This window comes from Osmerus mordax, chromosome 12, assembly GCF_038355195.1.
Source record: "Osmerus mordax isolate fOsmMor3 chromosome 12, fOsmMor3.pri, whole genome shotgun sequence".
In the NCBI taxonomy this organism is placed as follows: domain Eukaryota; kingdom Metazoa; phylum Chordata; class Actinopteri; order Osmeriformes; family Osmeridae; genus Osmerus; species Osmerus mordax.
The window spans coordinates 6,004,724-6,027,237 of NC_090061.1; the positions used below are offsets into that span (position 1 = coordinate 6,004,724).

A 22,514-nucleotide genomic window follows, 5' to 3' on the forward strand; every position below is an offset into this window, starting at 1 on the left:
GGAGGCGGAATAGTGGGAAACGCCAAGATGAAGAACTTAACTTTGCTCGCTTTGGCACTCACCTTGATTGCAACGATTTGTGTTGCAAAATCGCCCTATCAATCAGTTGTTCAACACAGTAGAATAAGAGGCCGACCACATGGGTAAGTTTTTAAAACGTGACAAAACTTGTGCGTAAAGTTGTGCGTCTTAGAATCCCAACGGGAAGGTATATTTTAACGTACCGTGAAATACATAATTACGATATTGTATCCATGTATCAAATTATACTGATATGATACATGGAATGATACGTTACAGCTACATCGTTTTCAATAGGTGACACAGATGAATTGATTATTTGAAGCTTGGCTTGATTATTTTCAGACCGAACGTTTGTGCGATGCAAAAGATTCAGGGGACCGACAAGAAGTACTTCACCAACTGCAAGCAGTGGTACCATCGCAAAGTCTGCGGCAAGGCCACGTAAGTGTAATTAAAATGATGCAGTTTTGTAAAACAATAATAGCATTTTTTATCTTCTATCCACAAGCAGATTGTGGTTGTGATAGATAGAAAGAACATGGTCCAAAACATAGAATTTAGACAAGCATTATTAACTGTTCTCATAACCGGCGCATGATACAGATACCAATGTTCAAAATGTAGGGTGCATCTTAAAGGTGAAGGCTAGTTTAGTCTTATAAAAGTGCTGTAAAACTGCTTTAACATCAGCTTGCATTAGGCATGATTAGGTGACACTTAAATAACTAGAATTATTTCCACTTTAACAGTAGCCCAAAGGATTCTGTCACAGACCACAATTGCTAACTGCGGTAAAAATGCTTTTCAGCAAGGTTTATTTCAAGTAATTTGGGGATTGGAGTAGCCAATAGAAAATCTTGTTCAGATTAACTTCACTCAGCACTTCTAGAAGCTTCTGAAGTGGAATTTTTGTTGGGGGGGATGCCTTCCCCTCTCTGTTGCGAAAGCGGTTCTGTTCTCTAGGTATTGCCAGAATGTGTAATGCCATCAGACTCCCTCCTCAGCTTCTAACAGCGAATGCCAGCATTGACAGCACCCGTGGGGAAAATGCAGTCTTGTAAAGGTGTTAATGACTTTAATGGTCAGGCTTTAAATGTGAGCATCAACAGCATTTATCCAAGATAAAGGCATCTTTTTAAAATCTGCTACAGGAAAATTGGTCTGGAACAACCCAAGTTTATTTTGTCAGCAAAAGGCAAAGAACTCCGCAAAACAATGACACGATGCAAGATCATGAGACTAACTCTAATCATAACTTGGATTCCATCTTTAATTTTCCAAGTATTCAATCTGTACGTCAATTAACATCATTAGTTTGCTGCTCTTTTCATGACTGACTAAACCTCTAAACATGTTACGTTTTAATTGTATGTCCAACTGCTGTGGGAGCATAATGAAGGCCTTGTGTTTCAATCAATCTGTCATGGTAGCATTAAATGGCATGGCAGGCGCAAAGGGAAGTGGATAACTCATATTACTAACATCAATCTTTCTGGCCTGTCTTAAGCCATGGGGAGCTGCTGTGGACTTAACAGCGAGTGCAATGACAGGCTGCCTCTCGAGGAAGCTCTAGTGTGATTGACGTTGTGGGGGGGGGGGGGGGGGGGGGGGGGGGGTTATTAGTTACTCGCTCTAACATTCCACTGAGATTGAGCTGTAAGGTAAGGAAACCCATGTGTAGACCATTACAGCATTATGCTGAATTGCCCATACCTTTACTCTGTGTGTGAGAGAGACCATAGATGTGTGCGTTTGAGCATGTGTGTGTCTCGAGAAGAATGCTATAAAAAATATGTATATAATTTGAAGAATTACATACAAATTCAAATTTTGGAAAAACAAGCGAGTAACAGGTCTCGCAACAGTGTGTCTTTCATAGCGATTCTCATGAAAGTGAAATAGGAAGTCAACTTCACTGTAGGCGAGAGATCTAGGAAATGACGGCTTCTGGGGATAATGCTGAGTGACTTACATCCTCCTAACACACACAAATCATTCATAGTGGACTCAAAGCGTTTTTCCACGGGTCACTTAGAGCTACAGACACCGACATTCAAAGGGACTAACCGGCTAGTGCAAACACTGGGCTGAGGCTTTTATCATCTCAAATGTTATTAGATTTACAGACGGTCACAGAGTGAGGTTTTTGAAGACCGGGGGTGTCTGAGCTTTCACAGCGAACAATCCTGGTCTTTGTGTGAGGGAGCCATAATGTGGAGTGTGGGATGTAGAGAACGGGAAAGGGGGGAAAGGGGGTGGAGGGCACAGAGAGGTGGTGGTTGCAGCCGGAAGGTCGAAGGTCACGTGAGGAGAGACTCATTAAAATCTCTGTAACCTGTTGCCCCTTCCGAGACCCTCCCTCAACTTTCAGACAAACAAGACACAAAAAATGTGTGATGATCAGAAGTTATTCTAAAAATACCAAAATATGACCCTTGCGAGATAAGAATGTTTTTAGTTTCAGCTCTTGTCATCTGTACCTAATAACTACATAATGTGTTAGTGATAGAATACCTTGAAAGATAACAAATATTTAACAACAGCATGCTAAATCTGTTGGAAATCCAAATCCATTAAACATGCAGATTTTATCGTAAGCCAAATGTTTTCCCGGCACGTCTGTTAGATAGCTCTGCTCTGGCTTCTTTGGAAGTTCAATGCACACAGTGTTTGAAATATGTGACCCCAACTGTTTATTTAGTCAGAAATCCATGGCTACCGTCTTTGTTTATACTTGTAGGGAACAAATAGGAGTTGGGTTACCATCTGTTTTGATAATCAGCTCAGTCTGGTTGCCAGACTCCACAGTTTTACAGGGTTTCCCCCCTTTCAGAGAGTCAGGACTGTCCCTCATGTTTTCAGCACCCTAACAACCCGCCTCTTTGACTTCACCAGTAGCCGATTGCTTACATATTTTTGCCAGCCCCTGTTTCTTTTACAAGTTTTCCACACTTTGATAATGCTCTGTGATGCTTTAAGGATGTTGATGTACATGTGTGTATGGATAGACACATGAATTAACAAGACATTCCCTTCTTTTGACAGCAATGGGTGAACAGTGTTGAAATTTGATTTATTCGATTGGAATGGATCAACTCCTTCTGCTAAGTAATCGAATTGCACTTATATGTATCCAAAAAAAGGCTAATAAGCAGTCTACCCTTTCTAGGCAGCAACTGGTGAGAGAGTTATTTTAATATTACAACTCCTGTGTCATAGTCCTGTGTCCTGTCTTTTTTCTCCTTAGTTCATGACAGCAAACTGCTTGAACCTGCCAATGAATATAGTTAAAAACATCCTTGTCACTTAGTTGAAATGCTTGTTTTTTGCTATTTATATGAAGACAGATCGCTCCGACTCACATTTTTATAAGCTAGCTTAGTGGACACCTTAGCTTGGCAGTTGGATGCTTTGTTTTTACTGGCGAGACCCTGGGTTTCAGCACCGGCCCCATAGTCCCCCTTCAGGAGTTTCACTTGGCCAAATCTGTGTCTGTGGATTCCTCCCCTCTCAAAGGAAATGAGTTTTATTACCTTCAGAGACCGACTGGGCCCAGTTCTGATTTATTGTGGAAATATCCTTTAAATGCACAAAATGGAGAACTATGTAGCCTGCAGTTGCATCAAAATTTGGATATGGATAGTCATTGTTAAGTCGGATAGGGGGACATATCTATTTGAATATGCTTTTGGATGAAACATTGAAACTCATACTTATGTTACTTGGTTCACAGGGTGATCAGCTATGAGTGTTGCCCTGGCTATGAAAAGGTCCCAGGAGAAAAAGGTTGTCCTGCAGGTAAGAGATGCAATTGTTAAATGTCATCACTGCAAATAGTTGCGTTAATATTCCTTGTGGTATTGTATGAAACATGAAAAGTATAGTTTTTATTTAGTCAACTGAGTCAAGAGCATCATTCATGGCATCCATGGCACACCATGTCCTCAAGAACCGACATTGTTGAGAAAAATACTTATGTTTCTTCCAGCCTTGCCTCTGTCCAACATCTACAACACCCTGGGCGCGGTGGGAGCTGCCACAACCCAGATGTACTCTGACAGGGCCGATCTGAGGGAGGAGATAGAGGGACCTGGTAGCTTCACCTTCTTTGCCCCCAGCAATGAGGCCTGGGCCGCCCTTCCCACCGTGAGTCACTGACTATCAGGGGTTGTCGCATACACTCATGCACATGCAAACACACACACACATCTACATGCACAAAAACAGACACATCACACTCTCTCACACTCAGACACTCTTATCCTTCTGGGAACAGCTCAAGTCAGATTGTAATGATTAACTGTAATAGCTGTTTTCTAGGAAATCCTTGATGCTCTGGTGAGCAATGTCAACATTGAGTTGCTCAACGCGCTGCACTACCACATGGTCAACCGTCGTTTGACCTCAGAGGAACTCAAGCACGGCTCTGCCTTCTCCTCCATGTACCAGGACTTTAATGTCCACATTCACCACTACCCCAATGGAGTGAGTCCGATTTGTTCCAACAACGTTTTGCGCTTTTGTTGGAGCTCAGTCTTTATAAATGAGGGAATGTGTCACTTGAGTTCAATCATAAACCTATTTTCTGCCTTCCTTAAATGTTGCTGCAAACAACAAGTCTATGTGGACAATGGAAAGCCTAAATGGCCCAACATGAGACTTTAAACAAATCTATATTTCTCTTGATACAGATTGTCACAGTGAACTGTGCCCGCTTGATAAAGACCGATCAGCATGCCACCAACGGCATTGTTCATGTGGTGGACCGGGTCATCACAGCCATCACCAACAACGTGCACACATTCCTCGACACGGACGATGATCTGGAGACTCTTCGTGTACGTGAATCACAGTGAATCCCCTTCATTATCGTACGGCCTTCATTTTAAGCATTCTATAGATTACTGGTAAAAATCCAGGAATTGTAATGCAGTTATATGATTCACTCTCTTAATGGTCACTCTCTTCCGCTTCAGATGAAATTGCAACACACCCATCCTGTTGTGATTTGTAATAAGGAACTAATAATGTGGCCTTTTTTGTCACGTTTTATGTGTCTGTTTCAGACTGCTATTGCTGCTGCTGGGCTGACTGCCATGCTCGAGTCGGATGGTCATTACACAGTGTTTGCTCCCACCAACGAGGCCTTTGAGAAGATCCCCCCCGAGATGCTCAACAGAATCTTGGGAGACCCGGTGGCTCTGAAAGGTGACCTCTTTAAGAAAGTTGACTAAGACTGACAGAACTTTTGACAGTGGGAACAACAGACAAAAATACAAGCACGCTTAAGATTCATACACCACTATACTGACACTGTCACCATTTAGGTCTGACACCATACTCAAGAGAGAAGAAAGATGGACAACATGGACATTTAATGTAGGAGTTGGACTTGTTTTCTCCCCTCAGACTTGCTAAACTACCACATCCTGAAGAACATGCAATGCTCAGAGGCCATCATGACAGGGACCCCAATGGAGACCCTGCAGGGCACCATGCTGGAGGTTGGCTGCGAGGGAGATGAGATGACCCTCAATGGCAAGGCCATCGTCCAGAAGAAAGATCAGCTGGGCACAAACGGAGTCATCCACTACATCAACGAGTTGCTCATCCCAGACTCAGGTAAGCTGTGCCTTTTTTTAATGGAGAAAGGGAAACCGGGGAACCTCAGGTTGGTTTACCCAACATCCAAGGAGGATTGTGGTAGGTTATATCGGCATGTTCGGCCTTTCATTTATTACATCTGCCTCTTGTTTTAGCCAAGACCCTGCTGGAGCTTGCCCAGGGATCCGCTGTGACCACGGCAACCAAGCTGTTTGTTGATGCTGGTCTCAGTTCCCACCTTACCGGCTCTGAGGCCCTCACCATGCTGGCTCCTCAGAATGAGGCTTTCAAAGGTCGGGTCTCTCTTTTTATTGAACTCACTTTTTGTTTGCAGTATGTCATTCACTTGCACATGCCTTCTACCTCTCTCTCTCTCTCTCTCTCTCTCTCTCTCTCTCTCTCCCTCCAGTTGTTTTTTTATTTATATATTTATATAACGTCTTTAATCTTGACTCATAACCTTATACTTTACACCCTCGCTATCAACATTGAAAATGTTTACTGTTGTTAAACAGGTAGCTTATCAATGACTAGCCCAATGAAGAAACTGATGACAAACCATATTCTGAAGAACCAGCTTTCCTCAAAAAGCCTGTACCACGGACAGTTGCTGGAGACCCTGGGAGGAAGCAAGCTAAGAGTCTTCGTCTACCGCCATGTATGTTTGGACTCATTACATGATTTACAGAAAAGAGCAGTTACTTCGTTATTTCAATTGTACCGATTAGTGTTGTAACAACACTGACACACTAGACTGTACCTCAGAGATAGTAGATTGTACCACTGTGCTAGAACATTACAAAGATATGTGCTTACAAAGGCCTAAATAAACATAGACAAAGCTTATATAGGTAACATAGTAATATCTATGTCACTTGAAGTCGTTTTTGCTGTAACTGAAGTGCTACAGTAATTAAAAAAAATGTCCCTCCAAAAACAGGCATGAGGCCAGAAAACACAATAGTTCCCATAGAACCCTGGTTCTACTGTATTCGTTATTCCTCTGGTTCTTAATCTTCCATTCACAGCCATGTTCTCTTGGGTGGTACTGTAGACTAAGGTTTGTGAGGGTTCTCACATTTCTGCTTAGTAATGAAATTTGCAGACCACAAGAAATTTCCTTTCAACATGGGTAACTCTTTCCAGACACTGCATGTGAGCCATCAGTTTGAAAAAGAAGGGGGAGCAACTGGTATACCCGACCTAGGTCAAAATCGGTTCGAAATCCTCTCATAAATGCATAAGCTTGGTTAACGGAGCTTGTCTGCTCCAATGGAAATAGTGGAATACACCACAAAGGAAATGAAAATAGATTAAAAGACTGTTCACCTGTGACTTCAGGCAAGGTGAACATCAGAAAGAATTTCAAATACTGTTTGACCCAGAATTGACACCTACTACACGTCATTGTGTCGTGAAGTATACTCGACTCACTGGAGTGCTTTTCTGATGAGTACTGTCATTTTCATATATATTGCCTGTTTTGTCTGATTCTGCAGAATCTGTGCATTGAGAATGCCTGCATTGCCGCACATGATAAGACTGGTCGTTTCGCAACCATGTTCACTGTGGACAAGGTTCTGACTCCTCCCATGGGAACTGTCATGGATGTGCTGAAAGCCGATGATCAGTTCAGGTGAGAGATCAATGCTCTATTAGACAAGTCTTCTTGCAGTTAATCGAACAATAATTATTGTACTTAAAAATCCAAACCCTGTGAGGTCCTTACTAATAGTATACTTAATAATACAGAAAAACAGGATAATGGTTTGGTCATGCATTTAAGGTTGTATAAATGTCAGCCCTTGTAATGTCAAGTTTAATAGACGCAAGAGAATGTGCCTTTCAAAAGTCAGTGGAGCTCTATTGAACAGTTACTGTACCCTGAGGGTCTATAACTATCATTCCACTAAAGAAAATTAAGGACTAGTGCCCTGATCAACATAATGCACAAAATAGGTTTCAGAAGTTCTGCGAATTAAGAGGGTTTAGTACTGTATTTTTCTTTGAGGTCTGGACGTTAGTTAGCTTGATACCTTGGGGAGAGTCCCTTTAAACCTCTGTAATCGTTTCAGCAGACTGAATGGAGGGGAATGATCTTCTGCAGTCCAACCTCATTGTTAGTCTTTCCTCTCTGTTCGTTTTTTCCTTTCTTTCTTTCTTTCTTTCTTTCTTTCTTTCACATTTCGATATAATTCAGATACCTGATTTTAGGACTTCAGAAACACATTTCTCTGTCATTATTGTAATAGACTATTTTCTCTTAGAACTACTTTATTCTGCTCTTCAAAATCGTAATTTACTGAATCCCTCCCAGTCTGCTGGTGGGTGCCATTCAGACTGCAGGTCTGACAGAGTTGATGAACCAGCCAGCATCCCACACAGTCTTCGCTCCCACCAACAAAGCCTTCAGCGCCCTGCCACCGGCAGACCTCAACAAACTCATGGGTAATGTAGAAACAGTACACACAAACACACCCAAGCACAGACAGCATAGATGTTCACTAGAACCGTTATCTTGTCTGGCTCTCAAGTCTCAGTCTTCCATACTACAGTAAAAACTCACCAGGAATTAATTTAACCAAAAGGTTTTGTTTGCCCGCTTTCTAAAACTCACCTTTCAGTCTGAAACTCTGACTCAAGTCACCGACTCAAGTCTCCATCTCTGACACACACATATACACGGACTCTCTGTACTCTTTCCGTGACTGTGAACATGAACAGAAATCCCCTTCTCAGCCTACAGTACAGTAGTTACACAAGACCTCAGACACAGGAGCTATGTTAAGCAGAACTATGTACCATCAATGTTTATGTTTCAGTGTTATCTCTGTACAATCATATGTTTTTTCTGAAATACAAACGAAGAATGTTGATCCATAAACTAGACAAGGGGATTTGCCAGTACCTGAACACAATAGGATTCACACACAGTTCTATTTATTAAGGCAATTTGTGTGCTAGTGGTACGGTCTCCCTTGCATTGCAAAATTCCACGATTATTTGATTTGGACACAACCCTGCAACCTCTTTAACAAGAAAATCTTTTAACAAGGTTTCAAAATAGTATAACTGAAGGAGAAAATAGTTTAAGAGAGCCCACCTACATTCAGTGGATGATTACAATATGGCATGCACACATGAATGAATCTTGGCTATAAGGCAGTGCCAAACAGCTGTCTTTAAATGAATCCAGTTGTACTGTACTTTCCTCACACGGTTAAACCAATATTGCAACAGACTGATTCATTCTCTGTGTCTTCATCCTTTGCCTTAGCCTGACTTTGATTCTGGTAGAAGGCCAGAGTACATTGCTAAAATACAATATATTGGTTCTTACTTTCCTGTTTTACTACACAGGGAACAAACAGGAGTTGGCCAAAGTTTTGAAGTACCACATTGGAGAGGAGCTCCTGGTCAGTGGAGGGGTGGGGTCCCACAACAGAGTCAAGACTCTGCAGGGAGACAAGCTGGAGCTGGGCATGGTGGGTAAACAACTCCTGATCCTGGCAGCACAAGCTGTTAACCGTAACTGTCACTACCGTATAGATAAAACTGATGTATCAACGTTTAAAAAACAAATATCTATGGTCACTGAATCACAAATCTAACAATTCAAAATGTCTGTGATTCTAGTTTGTTGTCCCTGTGGACCTCACTTGCACTGAATATTAATGTTGGTATAGATTGTTATACATCTGCTCAGTCAGAAGCAATTGACAGATCTCCCATCTGTAAAGCACACCACCCTCACAGAAATGTTTTTTTGTTTTATTTTTTGTCAGCGTAACTACACCGTGTACGTCAACAAGGTTCCGGTCATCCAGGCCGACCTGATGGCCACCAACGGGGTCGTCCATGCTGTTGAATCCATCATCAAGCCCCTGCGTAAGGAAAATTGACTGTCTCTACATAAATATCCATTTTGCGATTTATATTATACAAGCCCAAAGTGTTCAATTTGGTTCAACTGCAAAGAACGTCTTAAATTTTGTGCTAATAGGTTGTTATATAAGTGTTTCGACTTGTTTCGACATAGATAATGTTACTCAGAATACCAATGTCTTGCAATCCTTTGTCTCATTTTATCTATTTTTCATCCAGCACCGAAGGTTGACAGGGAACAAGCCGATGGGCCTGTTGGCAAAGTCAGACTTGCCTCTGCTTCAAGAGTAAGAATCTTTATGCCTTTATTTCAGTTAGATCATTCGTCATATAGTTGTTAGATCCTACTGTCCTTAGGGAGCTATCATTTTGAAGTGTGGATCTACCACAGCAGATAGATCCACAATACATAGAAAATAAGGTGTTTTCTTTTTACAATTCAAGTATATTAAGTATTACTGAAAGCTGTTTTTTGTTTTTTTTTACAGATCGACTCCCAGGTGTTCAAAAACGGTGAGTTCTTTACCATCTATTCTTCTCACAGCCCACAAGGCATGTGTCAAACAATATGATTTAGCATTCATATTAAATACAATATACTCATTATATGGGATAAGGAATGACCATTTATCACACAAATGTATAGACCAGTACATTGTGTAGCTGTTTTATATTTGCAGTGGAGATAACACTCCAGGCTTCTGCTAGTTAACCCCAGTAGATCAAGATGTTTTTGGTCTAAGGGTGACATTTGCCTTACTTGACAAATTTTATGGTAGGGCCCCAACACAAAAGTGGGGTTCCAAATCACGTCTGCTACATTACACTCCAGAATTGTGTATTTCATCAACTGTCCCACTAATGTTGTTATAATTTGTTTTTCAGATGACCTTTTCCAGAAGGTGATGAAAAGTCATTCCAGTAGGACAATGACTCGCGTCCAGTAAAGCCCAGTAAATTAAGACCACACACATTTGCAATGACGTGATGATTATTCCTGTTGTTAATGGAATATGTTCTCATCTTGAACTCTTAAAGGGTCATCAACCTAATGATTTTGTCAAAAATTGTCAACTAGTTTGTCATAACCCAGTACTAGGTGAAAACAGAAATGAAATATTTTCATGGAATATGTTGTACAATTGCTTTCATATACAAGTGGCCAATATTTGGATTTGAATAGCTGTATCCTTTTTAAACCAAAAAAATGAACAAATAGAGCCATTTTTATTATGGCCAAGATCAAAAATTCCAGAGAAGAATTCTCTCAGAAATGTATACTGTGTTTTGTTTTGATATACATGTAGCATGTTTGCATGGTATGAGCTGGAGTAACCCAAAAAATTGGACACACGCAACTGGAGAATACTTTCAGAAAAAGTGGTTCTCACATCATTTTTGTTAAACTGTTAAATCTGTTGAAAATTTACTCATATGCAAATCACACACATTCAATTTGTAACATAATGTAGCAATATATTTTTTGTGGAACCAAAGATCAATGTCTGCACATTTCTAAATAAAATCTTCATTTTGTAGCCATAGAGTTCAGGTTTGAAATAAGTCACGCGCCAAGGGTACTGGAACTATTTTGCTGAAATCTCATAGTCTATGCAAAATTTACATTATTGCTCCTGTTTAAATTACAGAGATTCCTTCTGAAAGCTTCCATTGAATGTCACTCATATATTAGATTATGAGAATGGGCACAAGAAAAAGAACATTTTCGTGAGATATCAAGAAAGGAATCCAAAACCAATACCTATCATTACCAACTCAGCTTGAATTTTATTTCAACTTTGAAAAAGAGCTTTGAAGTTCCTTTATAGTGTATTTTGTCTGGAGGGAAGTACAGTTCTATGGAAAGGACGCAGAGTGGGGGACCCTCAGATATGAGTTACTATGTTCCATGAGAACCCACAGGAAGGAGGGCTTTTAAAGGGAAGCTTTATTAAAACCAAACGGCAGATATATGGATGCAGTAGCCGGCTATTAGTTGGCAGCCCTTGCAACGAGCGATTTGGAACATTGAATGAAACATTCCAAAAGTGTTTTACACTCCTGCCCAGACACTGGCAAACTGTTTGAGCCACAGGGGACAGGAGGGTGGGGGGGGGGGGCACCACTTGAGAGTGGTGGTTAGACTCGTAGTCACTGCTGACTGGATGCCAAAAAAACGTTTAGCAAGTCTAAATATTGTAATAAAAAACAAAACACAAATGAACACACAATTATCAAGCAAGCAAAGGTCATTGTGTTCACTAGAGCATGGAATTCCCTCAGCTGTAATTTAGGTTGAGGTTTTTTCAAAGCATGTGTTTCTCAAGGTAACAGCTGAACAGAAGGCCTCAGAAATTAGTTTGTGTATAGTTAGGAGTTTAAGAGCTCTTTACAAATTCATAAGGAAGAATGTGCACTGCCAGAGACGGTTAAATATAGTTTATATTTTTGTGAACCAGCGGACACAATGTACCGAAACATATTGTTAATACAAATCTGCAATGACATCATGTTAGGTCATTGAATTCAAAATTTAAACAAAGTGAGTGAGACGTATTCCTAGACATGCAGTTGTCCCTGGAGGTTGAAAGTCCTACTTGAGCTTCAACCATGGTACATCTAAGATTATTTGATTTCTGTTGTGTTTTAATCTTCTTCTGTCTATTGTTTGAATTTAACTATTCATTTTTTCTCCTATTAGTCTACATGTGCATACTGCATGCATCTGTATGTTACTGCTTTAAATATTTGTACTCCTTTTAGAACATGAAACCAATAATCTCAGACATATTTGTTTCACCACATATTGTACTTCAAAACATGTGGCAATCTTTGATATATTTTTTTTTTTACAAAAACTAAATGGGTAAACTACCAGAAAGAGCAGCTCTAATAGGTTCTTCCGTAATCACTTTGAAATCAAATGAATCATAATAATACTAATTCTCTCACTATACATTTGTTTCTAGCATTTGCTGGGAATCTTGGGAGGTTTTGTTCTGCAAGTAATCCTTCCTCCCCTACTGACTGATCCAAGCAGATGTTAAAGCTCTAAACGGAAGGCCCCCAAGTCCACAACATACATGACCTGGGCTACATCTGTTGGCCTCTGCTATGGTCTATTAACAAGTGGTGGCCTGACCCACAATGGCCCACTTATTTCAGCCACAGAACACCCAAGATGAGGGGAGTTTTGTGACCAGACAAAGTGATGTCAGAGACTAGTTGTTGCTCAACATTAGGGTGACCAGACGTCCTCTTTTATCCGGACATGTCCTCTTTTCGAGACCTAAAAAATGCGTCCGGCAGGCATTCCAAAATTGTCTGGGATTTTGTCTCCTCGGATATTTGTGTTTCTCTGGGTCGACCTCTGACTGTAGAGAGAACTGTCATTTTGATCAGATAGTGCGGCATGCAATACACCACCAGCGACCAGCACCCCCCCCCCCTTAACATAACTTTAAAACACTCACCTCTGATGGTGCTATATCAGTGTAACTAATGGTATCTCTTCAAAGTGCTAGATTACCACCACTAGTAGCAACTGAGCTTGTAGCCTACATAGCCCTACAGCCTCACTCAAGTAAGGGACTCAACTACTTAGTATTCTTTAGACTTCATTAGTCGCCAAGGATCGCATAGAGTGCAGATAATATTTGTATACTGTCTTTCAAATGCCTTCATCTTTCACACACATACCTTCATATCAGATGTTTCAATCTGATATGATGAAGAATTGTTTTATTTTAACTTGAATGTCCTTTGAATTACTACTTGCTGTACAAGCGCCTCTATGAAAGGAGGAGAAGGCTCTCATGCTAAGGTACAGGCTGCCCACTGCTGGCCTATCTCATTTGCACTGTAATAGATGCCTACATTTAAAGGCTAATTTCCAGTCAAACCTCTAAGAATTCAAAGACTAAATATGCATACCATTTAACTTCAATTTTAATGCAAATAATGTCACAATCGTGTATATTTTGGCAGAGGATCACCTGGCGTTTGATCCTACATAATTTCACACAGACATCTCAATTTGTAATTTTTTTTTTAATACAAATAAAAAAAGAGATTCAATACCGCACGGATGCCTTTTGAATATCTTCAAATTTAGCAGCAAGAGGGACAAACGTAATTTTATTTGAGAAGGAATGAGAGATAAAGAAACTGCTCTCAGTGTGAGCGGTTTCCAATTGGTCGCCACTTTCGTGAAGCGCACTCCAGACATACTGGAGCCAACTTGTGTGACGTCCCCCAGCCGTAGCACTACCCTAGACTCAAAAGTTGTAACACAGTAACACTTGAGTGATTTAAGAAGTAAGTTACATTGCATCCATCTACGTAAATGCAGTGAACGTGAACATGGTAATGCCATCCACGACATTTTATTTGAGATGTGCTGTAGTTGTTCCGTAGCCTACTAATCCGCAGCCTTGCGTGTTTATATCAGTGGGCTCCACTAGGCTATATGTTCGTATCATATTTACAACCATTGATTCAAAAAAAAAAAATCATAGTGATAAGTGTATAAATGAATGGACATTTGAATACCAGTTTCAAGCCAATTATTTTGGAATTAGATTAACTAGGGAGTTATTCATTACAAATTTACAATTTAGCGGAGGGATATGCGTTCCGCCTCTCCAGTCTTCTTGACGCCAGCTAGAACATGGGAATCGGGAGAGTGGGGAAAGACATTGAAAAAAGGAAAATGAAAAAACAGTTTCTTGCCTGAGCTAACTATAGAAGGGGAATAAGGAAGCTTTCGGCTTGCTTCAAATCTTCAAAGGTATGCAATTTATTCATAGATTGTCCGATAGGTAAGATCAATGGGCACACAATTACTAGCTTCATTTTGATCAGTTTTACTTGGATACTTTTCCAGAGGGGGTGGGGTGTAACTGGCTAGGCTCTAGCTAGCGCTAGCTAGATGAGTGCTAGCTAGAGAAGTGATACAAAAGTTATTTTTTCTGTGGAATAGTGCAGTAACGGGGTAGCCAGCCAGCTAAGTTTCCAAGCTGGTAAAATAAAAACTTTAAACTCGGGTAATTTCAACTTTAAGTGTCCGAAAAGGGGTTTCTTGGTAGAAAAAAGTCTTCGTTTGAAATTCGAGTTTAGGTAGCTAGTTTTGCAGGTAGCTACATGTTAGCTAGCGTGCTAATTAGCATGTAATGTGTCTAACCTACTAGTACTCATCATTGAAGTAAGATTGAGCCGTTAAGGTTAAGTCGTCCTGAAAAGCTAACGTTAGCTAGCTGGTTCATATCCACGTTAGAGACATGGCTTTAAAAAAAGTTTGCGAATTAGATTCTAATTCCTCATTCTAAATCAATTGTTGGGTCAAGTACTTTGGAAATGCCAATGGAATTGTGGAAGGGAAACATGATAATATCAAAGTTAAGTGTAGCAACTTGCTTATTGGAAAAGCAAGTTTCAGGTCTACAATCCCGGAGTGTGGTGTTTCAACATTTGAGTCATTTTCTATTTGCCATGCACAATGTGTGATGCAAGAATACCAGTACGACCGAGTGGGTGTTTGTTAATTAAGCAATATCCCTTGACTATCCCTTTCTTCGGGGACTGGGGAGACTCGTGTGTACACTGTTCCGTGCTTAGTCACTGGAATCTTCTTTTGTCTGTCTGCCTGTTTTGACGAACAGGACATGTTAAAGCATAAGATTTCCACCATTATGTCTTCAACAGCATTGTGCTTTGTCCCATGCATTAGCCATAACGAGCAGGGATAGCATAGGGTACATAACGCATCCTTCCCCAGTAACATGACTTGGATGTACATCATTCTGGCATAAGGACGCCTGTTTTGTCTACTCCAAAGCATCTAAAAGTAGTACACTGGTTTAGGATGGGGTGTCTTTGTGGTGGGAAACAACTGGCGGAAGAGTAACTACTGTCAGCTCCACCCTTGGTGTGTGTGTGTTTGTCCATGTGTGTCAGCCAACATGAGTCAAATCTCCCTTGATCTTTGTAGGGAAAGAATCTGCTTCTGTGTCAGTTTTTTCACAGTTTTGGCTGGTAACGGTGTCACTGAACTGTGAGCTAACAAGACTAACTCGCACACTTACACTAGTGAACTTCCACATCTTGAATGTCTCATTGTTTCACAGCAGCAATGGAAGTAACAATTGATGTCTGTCCCTTCTTTTTCGAGTTCCAGCCCTAGCACTTTGCGGTCAGATATTTAGACCGGCCCATACTTTTTTCCAGAGGTTTCCATGTAGTCTTTTTTTTTATGTGTCCTATTTCTAACAATGAGGCGTGAAAGTGGGAGAACGGTGAAGCTGGACAGCTGTGTGGCGTGGAGGGAGGGAGGGACAAGGACGGGGAGTGCGAGGGAGGAAACGGCCCTCGGCAGCCCTCACATCCTCTCTGCCCTGGCTGTCTGCTTCACAAGTCCTCCAACAGCTGCAGCCAACTACAGACTGCCTGTCTGACTGACCGTGTGACTGCACGTCTGCTTGTTTGTGTGTGCCTGACTGCCTGCCTGTCTTCATGCCTGGCTGTCTTGGCCGTCAGATGGTTTGTCTGTCAGTTTGCCTCTAGCCCGTCTGTCTCTCTCTAGGTTTTCTGTCCGTTTCTGCCTGTCGGTTGGACCATATTTTAGAAAGCCTGCGCCCGATTGTTTTGTTTGACTGTCTAGCTCTCGGAGAACTGGGAGGGGAAGGGACATGTCAGACAGATGTGAAACGATATTCAGCTTGCTGTCTAGGGCTATCTTGGGCTGCCTGTAGGAATGTAAAAATGTAGAGTATATAAATGTAGTAATGTCAGCAAGTGATACATTTAGTCATTTAGTGACTAGTCATTTAGTGATAGGCATCTAAAGGCTGCCTATCTAGGATACTTGTATAGCCTACTGTGCAAGAAAGGTTTCTGACCGAGCAACTGCTTTTTCTGTCTCTCCAGGTTTCTGCCTGCAACCTCTGGGACTGGCTTTTCCCCGTAGCTTGGCATGGGCCAGGGGCCACAGGCTGGTGAGAGATACAAACAAGCGACAGAAAACCAAAAAGGAGTTTGAATAGCAAAGCGCTTCTCTCTCCCATCCTCCATTGAGGCTACGCGTCGGGACCTCCGGCTGCAGCTTTCACTCCACGAGCTGCATCCAAGCATCTTGGAAGACGGCGACGTCCTGATCTCAACCCGTCCCCCGTCCCCCCCTCTCCCCATCTGCTCCCACCCCTTCCCTCCCCTTCCCAGGTTTGTGGCTGGCTAGCTCCTGCACCCCCCCCACCCCCCCACACCCCCCAACCCCCTCTGTGGCGCTGACCCAGCTACGTCCACCTCGCTGAGGGCCCTTCCTGAGCGCTGTGCAGCTGCATCCTGCCTCAAACTTCCTGTCATTGGCTGTACAAGGCTATAGCCTCCTCTCTACCTCCACCCCCCCACTCACACACACTCACACACCCTATTGACCGTTGACCACACACACACCATCCTCCACCCTGTTGACAGCGGTTCAAGGAGAACCCCGCCTCCCATACCCATCCAGGTGCATCCCTCCTGTCCGCATCCTCTCCCCCCCCCCCCCACCTCCTCCACCATGACCTCCATGTCCAGCCTGTTCTCCTTCACCAGCCCGGCCGTCAAGCGCCTGCTGGGCTGGAAACAGGGGGACGAGGAGGAGAAGTGGGCTGAGAAGGCGGTGGACGCCCTGGTCAAGAAGCTGAAGAAGAAGAAGGGGGCCATGGAGGACCTGGAGAAGGCCCTCAGCAGCCCTGGGCAGCCCAGCAAGTGTGTGACCATCCCACGCTCTCTGGACGGGAGGCTCCAGGTGTCTCACAGGAAAGGGCTGCCCCACGTCATCTACTGCAGGGTGTGGCGCTGGCCCGACCTGCAGTCCCACCACGAGCTCAAGCCCCTGGAGGTCTGCGAATACCCCTTCGGCTCTAAGCAGAAGGAAGTCTGCATAAACCCCTACCACTACACGCGGGTGGAGAGTCCGGGTAGGTAGCCACAGAGTACACGAATGATATGTTTAAAGGGAATATTAAAACTCAAATGTAGATTTCGCCATGGGCCCCAAGTTGCTAAAGTTAATATTTCAAGTCCCACAAATGTATATGAGCTGGTGTTGCCAATTGTGTCAAATTGGTTCAAAACCAGTAGAAATGTTGCATTAGCTTGCCATGATTCAATGTAAACATGCGCTAGCTAGCTCTTGAAGCTAATGTTCTCTTAAGCAAAGCTCCTCATTAGACCGGCAGCATTAGTTTATTGAATCTCCTCCATTACGTGGAGAATCAATACTGAAATTCTATTAGATTACTGGTTTCAGAGATGTCAGTGGGATATTGTGCTAGGAGTTAGCCGAACTAAAAGCCCAACTCTAGAGATGTCCTACTGGAAGGCCTTACTGACCTTGCATCTGACTGACATGTTGATGGTCGTCTCCAAAGGAACAGTCCAAGGCCAGATATCACATGTCACTCAGCTGAGGAGGCAGAAAACACTTCTTGCCCTCAACTATTTTGTTTTGAATAAATGGCCTTGAAGCCCTGAGGACAGTATGTGCACAACAAAGTCAATGATATAGTTCTCTTGGAATGTTGCCGAAGGACCTCTACTTTCAGATTGGCCCTTATTTTTATTCACTGACTAGAACTAATTCGTGGATTTGTGTATTTAGCCTGCGTAGAGTCGTAGCCCCCATCCTATGGATTGTGTATGACAGGCTGTAGTTATTGTCCAGTATGTCCAACATGTAAGCACACCGAACCTTCACATTTCTCTATTGCTGTTTTCTTCTTCTTCCCCCTCATTCTCTTCCTTCCCTCTAACTCTCCAGTCCTCCCCCCGGTCCTGGTGCCCCGGCACAGCGAGTTCAACCCCCAGCACAGCCTGCTGGTCCAGTTCCGGAACCTCACCCACAACGAGCCGCACATGCCCCTCAACGCCACCTTCCCAGAGTCCTTCCAGCAGCACAGCGGTGGCAACGGAGGCGGTAGCGGAGGCTCCTCCTTTCCCATTTCGCCCAACTCGCCCTACCCCCCCTCGCCGGCCAGCAGCGGCACCTACCCCAACTCCCCCGCCAGCTCGGGCCCTTCCAGCCCCTTCCAGCTGCCAGGTAGACACTCGGGAGGTTGACACCAAATTCTGCCTTCAGCTCACTCTCTGTAAAGCTGTTGCACACACAGGCGTTTCATTGATATACTGCACACTCCGGTCATTTAAGTTCAAGAATCTGGTTGAATGCGTGAATAACAGTGACATCTTTATCACACACAGGGAGTGGTTAGGCTTTAGAAACGTTGTGCTCTTTAAAATCTCTGCTGAGTGGCATCTAACAGGGTTGTCTCTTTTGTTCTGCCATGTTGAGTATGTCAAACACTCCATGTTTTCCTGAAAAGTAAACAGGCCCATGCATTGGAGTTGGGACAGGAATCAACTAATTCTCAGAACACTCGGTTTGATTACATTTCAATGAAAATCCGATTAAGTTACGACGGTTGGCCATTTAAAGCAGGTCCCTGACAGAACAATGCAAATGCCGACCAAGCAGAGCACCCAAAGCCAGGGTGACTGAACCAGGCCCACACCCCGTCTGGGGTGAGTCTGTGGAGAGCTTGTGCACGCGTACGTGGGCTGTTACCATGAGCTGGGCACAGGCCCGGGGCCTCCATTCTGCAGAAGCTCCGGATCTGCTGATGCACGCTACACTTCCAGTCCATGGACTGCAGCCAGTCAGGCATAATGAAGTTGATGGGTATTGGTGGTGGTAGGGGGGGGATGCAGATTAGATGCAGTATGCAGTGTTTTTATTTGTATTTTATTGTGCTCAATTGGCCCCATCATTGATTTTAGGGTTGATCCATGCAACACTGGTGTGTATTTCTGAAGGGTTCATCAATGGGGTAACAGGAGGAAAGATAAATGGCCTGTTTGTTGATTGATACAGACAGTAGAAAACCCTCCAGCCTGTCTATTTTTTATTGTATTTCTTAGGGTACATAATCAATTACTATAAAGTATTTGTGTATATGTAACTACATCACAAACTACATCACTATCACAATACATACAGAAATTTTGCTTAGATTATTACATATGACAATAAACAGGGCAAATGGCTCTTCAAGGGTAAGTGGTTGTGGCAAAAGTACAGCTGAATATTCAATCAATATAAACATCCATTAACCCCAGTAGAGCTTCCTCCTCCTCAAACATTCTCTGACTTGTGCATTATAAAAAAATTTTTTTACTGCAAGTAATGCTATATAGTTTATAATAATCTAAGTAAAGTGCCCCTTTTTAAGGGTAGGGTAATACTCTAAGCAGGATTTCTTTTCATTCTTTCCCTATCTTGACTCACTCAGTCATAATGTGACAACAATTTCAGACTGTTGCTGAGACTCAAATCAAATCAGTAAACTTGCTTCAAGGGGCTTTAGTTGTTATGCAAGTCTGCCTGGGCTGTGTATAATTTTGGGGGGGAAGTGTAAGACATGACAGTGGACCCTGTTTCCGGGAAAAGATCTTGTGATGGGGGGTCTGACTCCTCCACAGGCAAAGAAGAGTATGTGTGTGTGTATGCGCCTGTGCAGCCATTTGTCATCAGCAGCAGCTGGTCTCCTCTAACTGTTCCTTTTGTTGTGTGTGTGTGTGTGTGTCCCTTCCCCCTCCCACACCTTCCCCCAGCTGACACCCCACCCCCGGCCTACAGGCCCCCTGATGAGCAGATTGGCCAGGAAGGCTCTCAGTCCATGGAGACCGGAAGCAGCATGGTGGTGCCTCAGAACATGCCCAGAGGAGGTAAGGCACCCCAAAGCAAGTGTCTTCCTGCAAGTCACATGAAGGAAAAGCAGAAATGTTGTTGAGGCTATAGAACCCAAACATCAACTTTTAAAAGAAAGTTCTGCCTCATCCAAAATGTATGAAAATAAACGAAACCCTTGTTGATTTTATACGCTCGGCCAATGAGGGGCGTTCTATGTGCACGCTTTGTTTTTCTCTGCGGGTCAATAATCTATGCACCCGTTCCACTGAACAGAGCTGTGCTTAACCCGGTGGTCTTTCCTTCCCCCTCGGCCTCGCTTCATCTCTGTCTCTCCAGATGTTCAGCCGGTGGAGTACGAGGAGCCCAGCCACTGGTGCTCCATTGTCTACTACGAGCTGAACAACCGGGTGGGCGAAGCCTACCATGCCTCCTCCACCAGCGTCCTGGTGGACGGCTTCACCGACCCCTCCAACAACAAGAACCGCTTCTGCCTGGGCCTGCTCTCCAACGTCAACCGCAACTCCACCATCGAGAACACACGCCGGCACATCGGCAAAGGTAGAGGATGATGCAATCAAATGCAAACTTGAACTAATGTCTAGCTCCCAAGGTTAGAGAAGCCAGATTCGTCAATAAGTGCGAGGTTAGGGAACATGGAATGAGTCGGCAAAGCCAAATGTGATTTGTGGATGAAATAGAGGGAGGTGGCTAAAGCGTGCACATGCGTGTCTTCCGTCCTCCTCTGCAGGGGTCCACCTGTACTACGTGGGTGGGGAGGTGTACGCAGAGTGCTTGAGCGACACCAGCATCTTCGTCCAGAGCCGCAACTGCAACTACCACCACGGCTTCCACCCCACTACCGTGTGCAAGATCCCCAGCGGCTGCAGCCTCAAGATCTTCAACAACCAGGAGTTCGCCCAGCTGCTGGCCCAGTCCGTCAACCACGGCTTCGAGGCCGTCTACGAGCTCACCAAGATGTGTACCATCCGAATGAGTTTTGTCAAGGTACTGGAGGGAGTTGGCGGCTTGAACCCTTTGATGCTTTTTTTTTGGCAATGATCAGAGTTGAACCATTAATGCTCTTTATGTTGTTTAAGGAAGTTATCGAACCTTGACTAATTACTTTGGATTTATTTGACGTTCTTGTCCTCTGCCAAACGTTCAGGGGTTTCCTGTATCAATGGTCTTATTTTCTCCGTTCTCCACAGGGTTGGGGAGCAGAGTATCACCGACAGGATGTGACTAGCACCCCCTGCTGGATAGAGGTGCACCTGCATGGCCCACTCCAGTGGCTAGACAAAGTGCTGACACAGATGGGCTCTCCCCTCAATCCAATCTCCTCTGTGTCCTAATGATGGCTCCTACACAGGGAAAGGGAGGGGGTTCAATAGGGGGTTCTTGTACTCTTCTCTTTTTTTTTTTTTTATTGATACTTTTTTATTTTGCAATGTTCTATGAGAAAAGGAGGTCTTAAAGGCCAAACTGTTTACATGCTGACTGTAGAAGGGCTCCTGAACCCTAGAGCATCAGCAGAATTATGTTGTGAAAGAAACTGGGGCTGCAAGCGAATAGAAAGGAGCAGCATGACATGGACACACTACTGCTCACACACTAGCTACCAACTTCTGCATTGAATGAGAGTAGACTGGAAAGCATGTACCTGAAAATGTTCTGATTTTGCATAAAAAAATGTTTCCATCGTTTTTGAATGATTTTAACTTTCTATATGTTTAGTTTTTTGAAAGAAACATTAATTGTGTATCGCTCACTACTCAATCTTACATCAGTCAAACAACATGCAATTAATCTGAACGTGTCAGCCCCTCCCTAAGGTTTGTCTAATGCCAGATATTTACATAAAGTATAGCTGCCATTATATGTTTACCAGACTCAAATCTCCTAAATGTTTCCTTTTTATAGTTTCTATTGCTAGTAACAAAACTCTTGAGTTACTGCCTTTTAAATAAAGTATGTCTAACTATTAACTTTGATATGGGAGAGCAATTACTGAATGTTTCAAACAGCTGGTAAGCTAAGAAAAAAACTTCAGTGACATTTTTTTCAAAAGAAGTACGCATTTGTATTATAATTAAAAATCGACGTCCAGTTTTTGTCCTACTACATTAAAGTGAGATTTTTTGTAGGCTTTAACTCGCTTTATTAACAACGTTGTTGCACACATGGATTTTTTTTAATGTAAGGTAAGTTTTGATTGGGTACCGTGGCATTATGATGATCTATATTATCACTAGCACAATGAAACTAGAGA

The 22,514-nt window shown here is 43.0% G+C and overlaps 2 protein-coding genes across 2 annotated transcripts; both read left to right on the forward strand.

The window, feature by feature from the left end:
* Window positions 1-11,053, forward strand: tgfbi (transforming growth factor, beta-induced). Its single transcript, XM_067247150.1, has 17 exons — window positions 1-143; window positions 367-465; window positions 3,758-3,822; window positions 4,013-4,170; window positions 4,345-4,509; window positions 4,716-4,862; window positions 5,091-5,232; window positions 5,434-5,646; window positions 5,784-5,921; window positions 6,144-6,286; window positions 7,128-7,264; window positions 7,946-8,076; window positions 8,989-9,113; window positions 9,414-9,516; window positions 9,733-9,800; window positions 10,002-10,026; window positions 10,399-11,053. Exons 1-17 carry the CDS (start codon window positions 28-30, stop codon window positions 10,458-10,460), a joined length of 2,037 nt encoding a protein of 678 aa, XP_067103251.1. The 5' UTR covers window positions 1-27; the 3' UTR covers window positions 10,461-11,053.
* Window positions 11,054-14,182: 3,129 nt separating this feature from the next.
* smad5 (SMAD family member 5) lies at window positions 14,183-22,514 on the forward strand. The gene is made up of 7 exons (XM_067247151.1): window positions 14,183-14,302; window positions 16,438-17,474; window positions 18,317-18,595; window positions 20,167-20,280; window positions 20,582-20,803; window positions 20,994-21,250; window positions 21,454-22,514. Exons 2-7 carry the CDS (start codon window positions 17,072-17,074, stop codon window positions 21,595-21,597), a joined length of 1,419 nt encoding a protein of 472 aa, XP_067103252.1. The 5' UTR covers window positions 14,183-14,302; window positions 16,438-17,071; the 3' UTR covers window positions 21,598-22,514.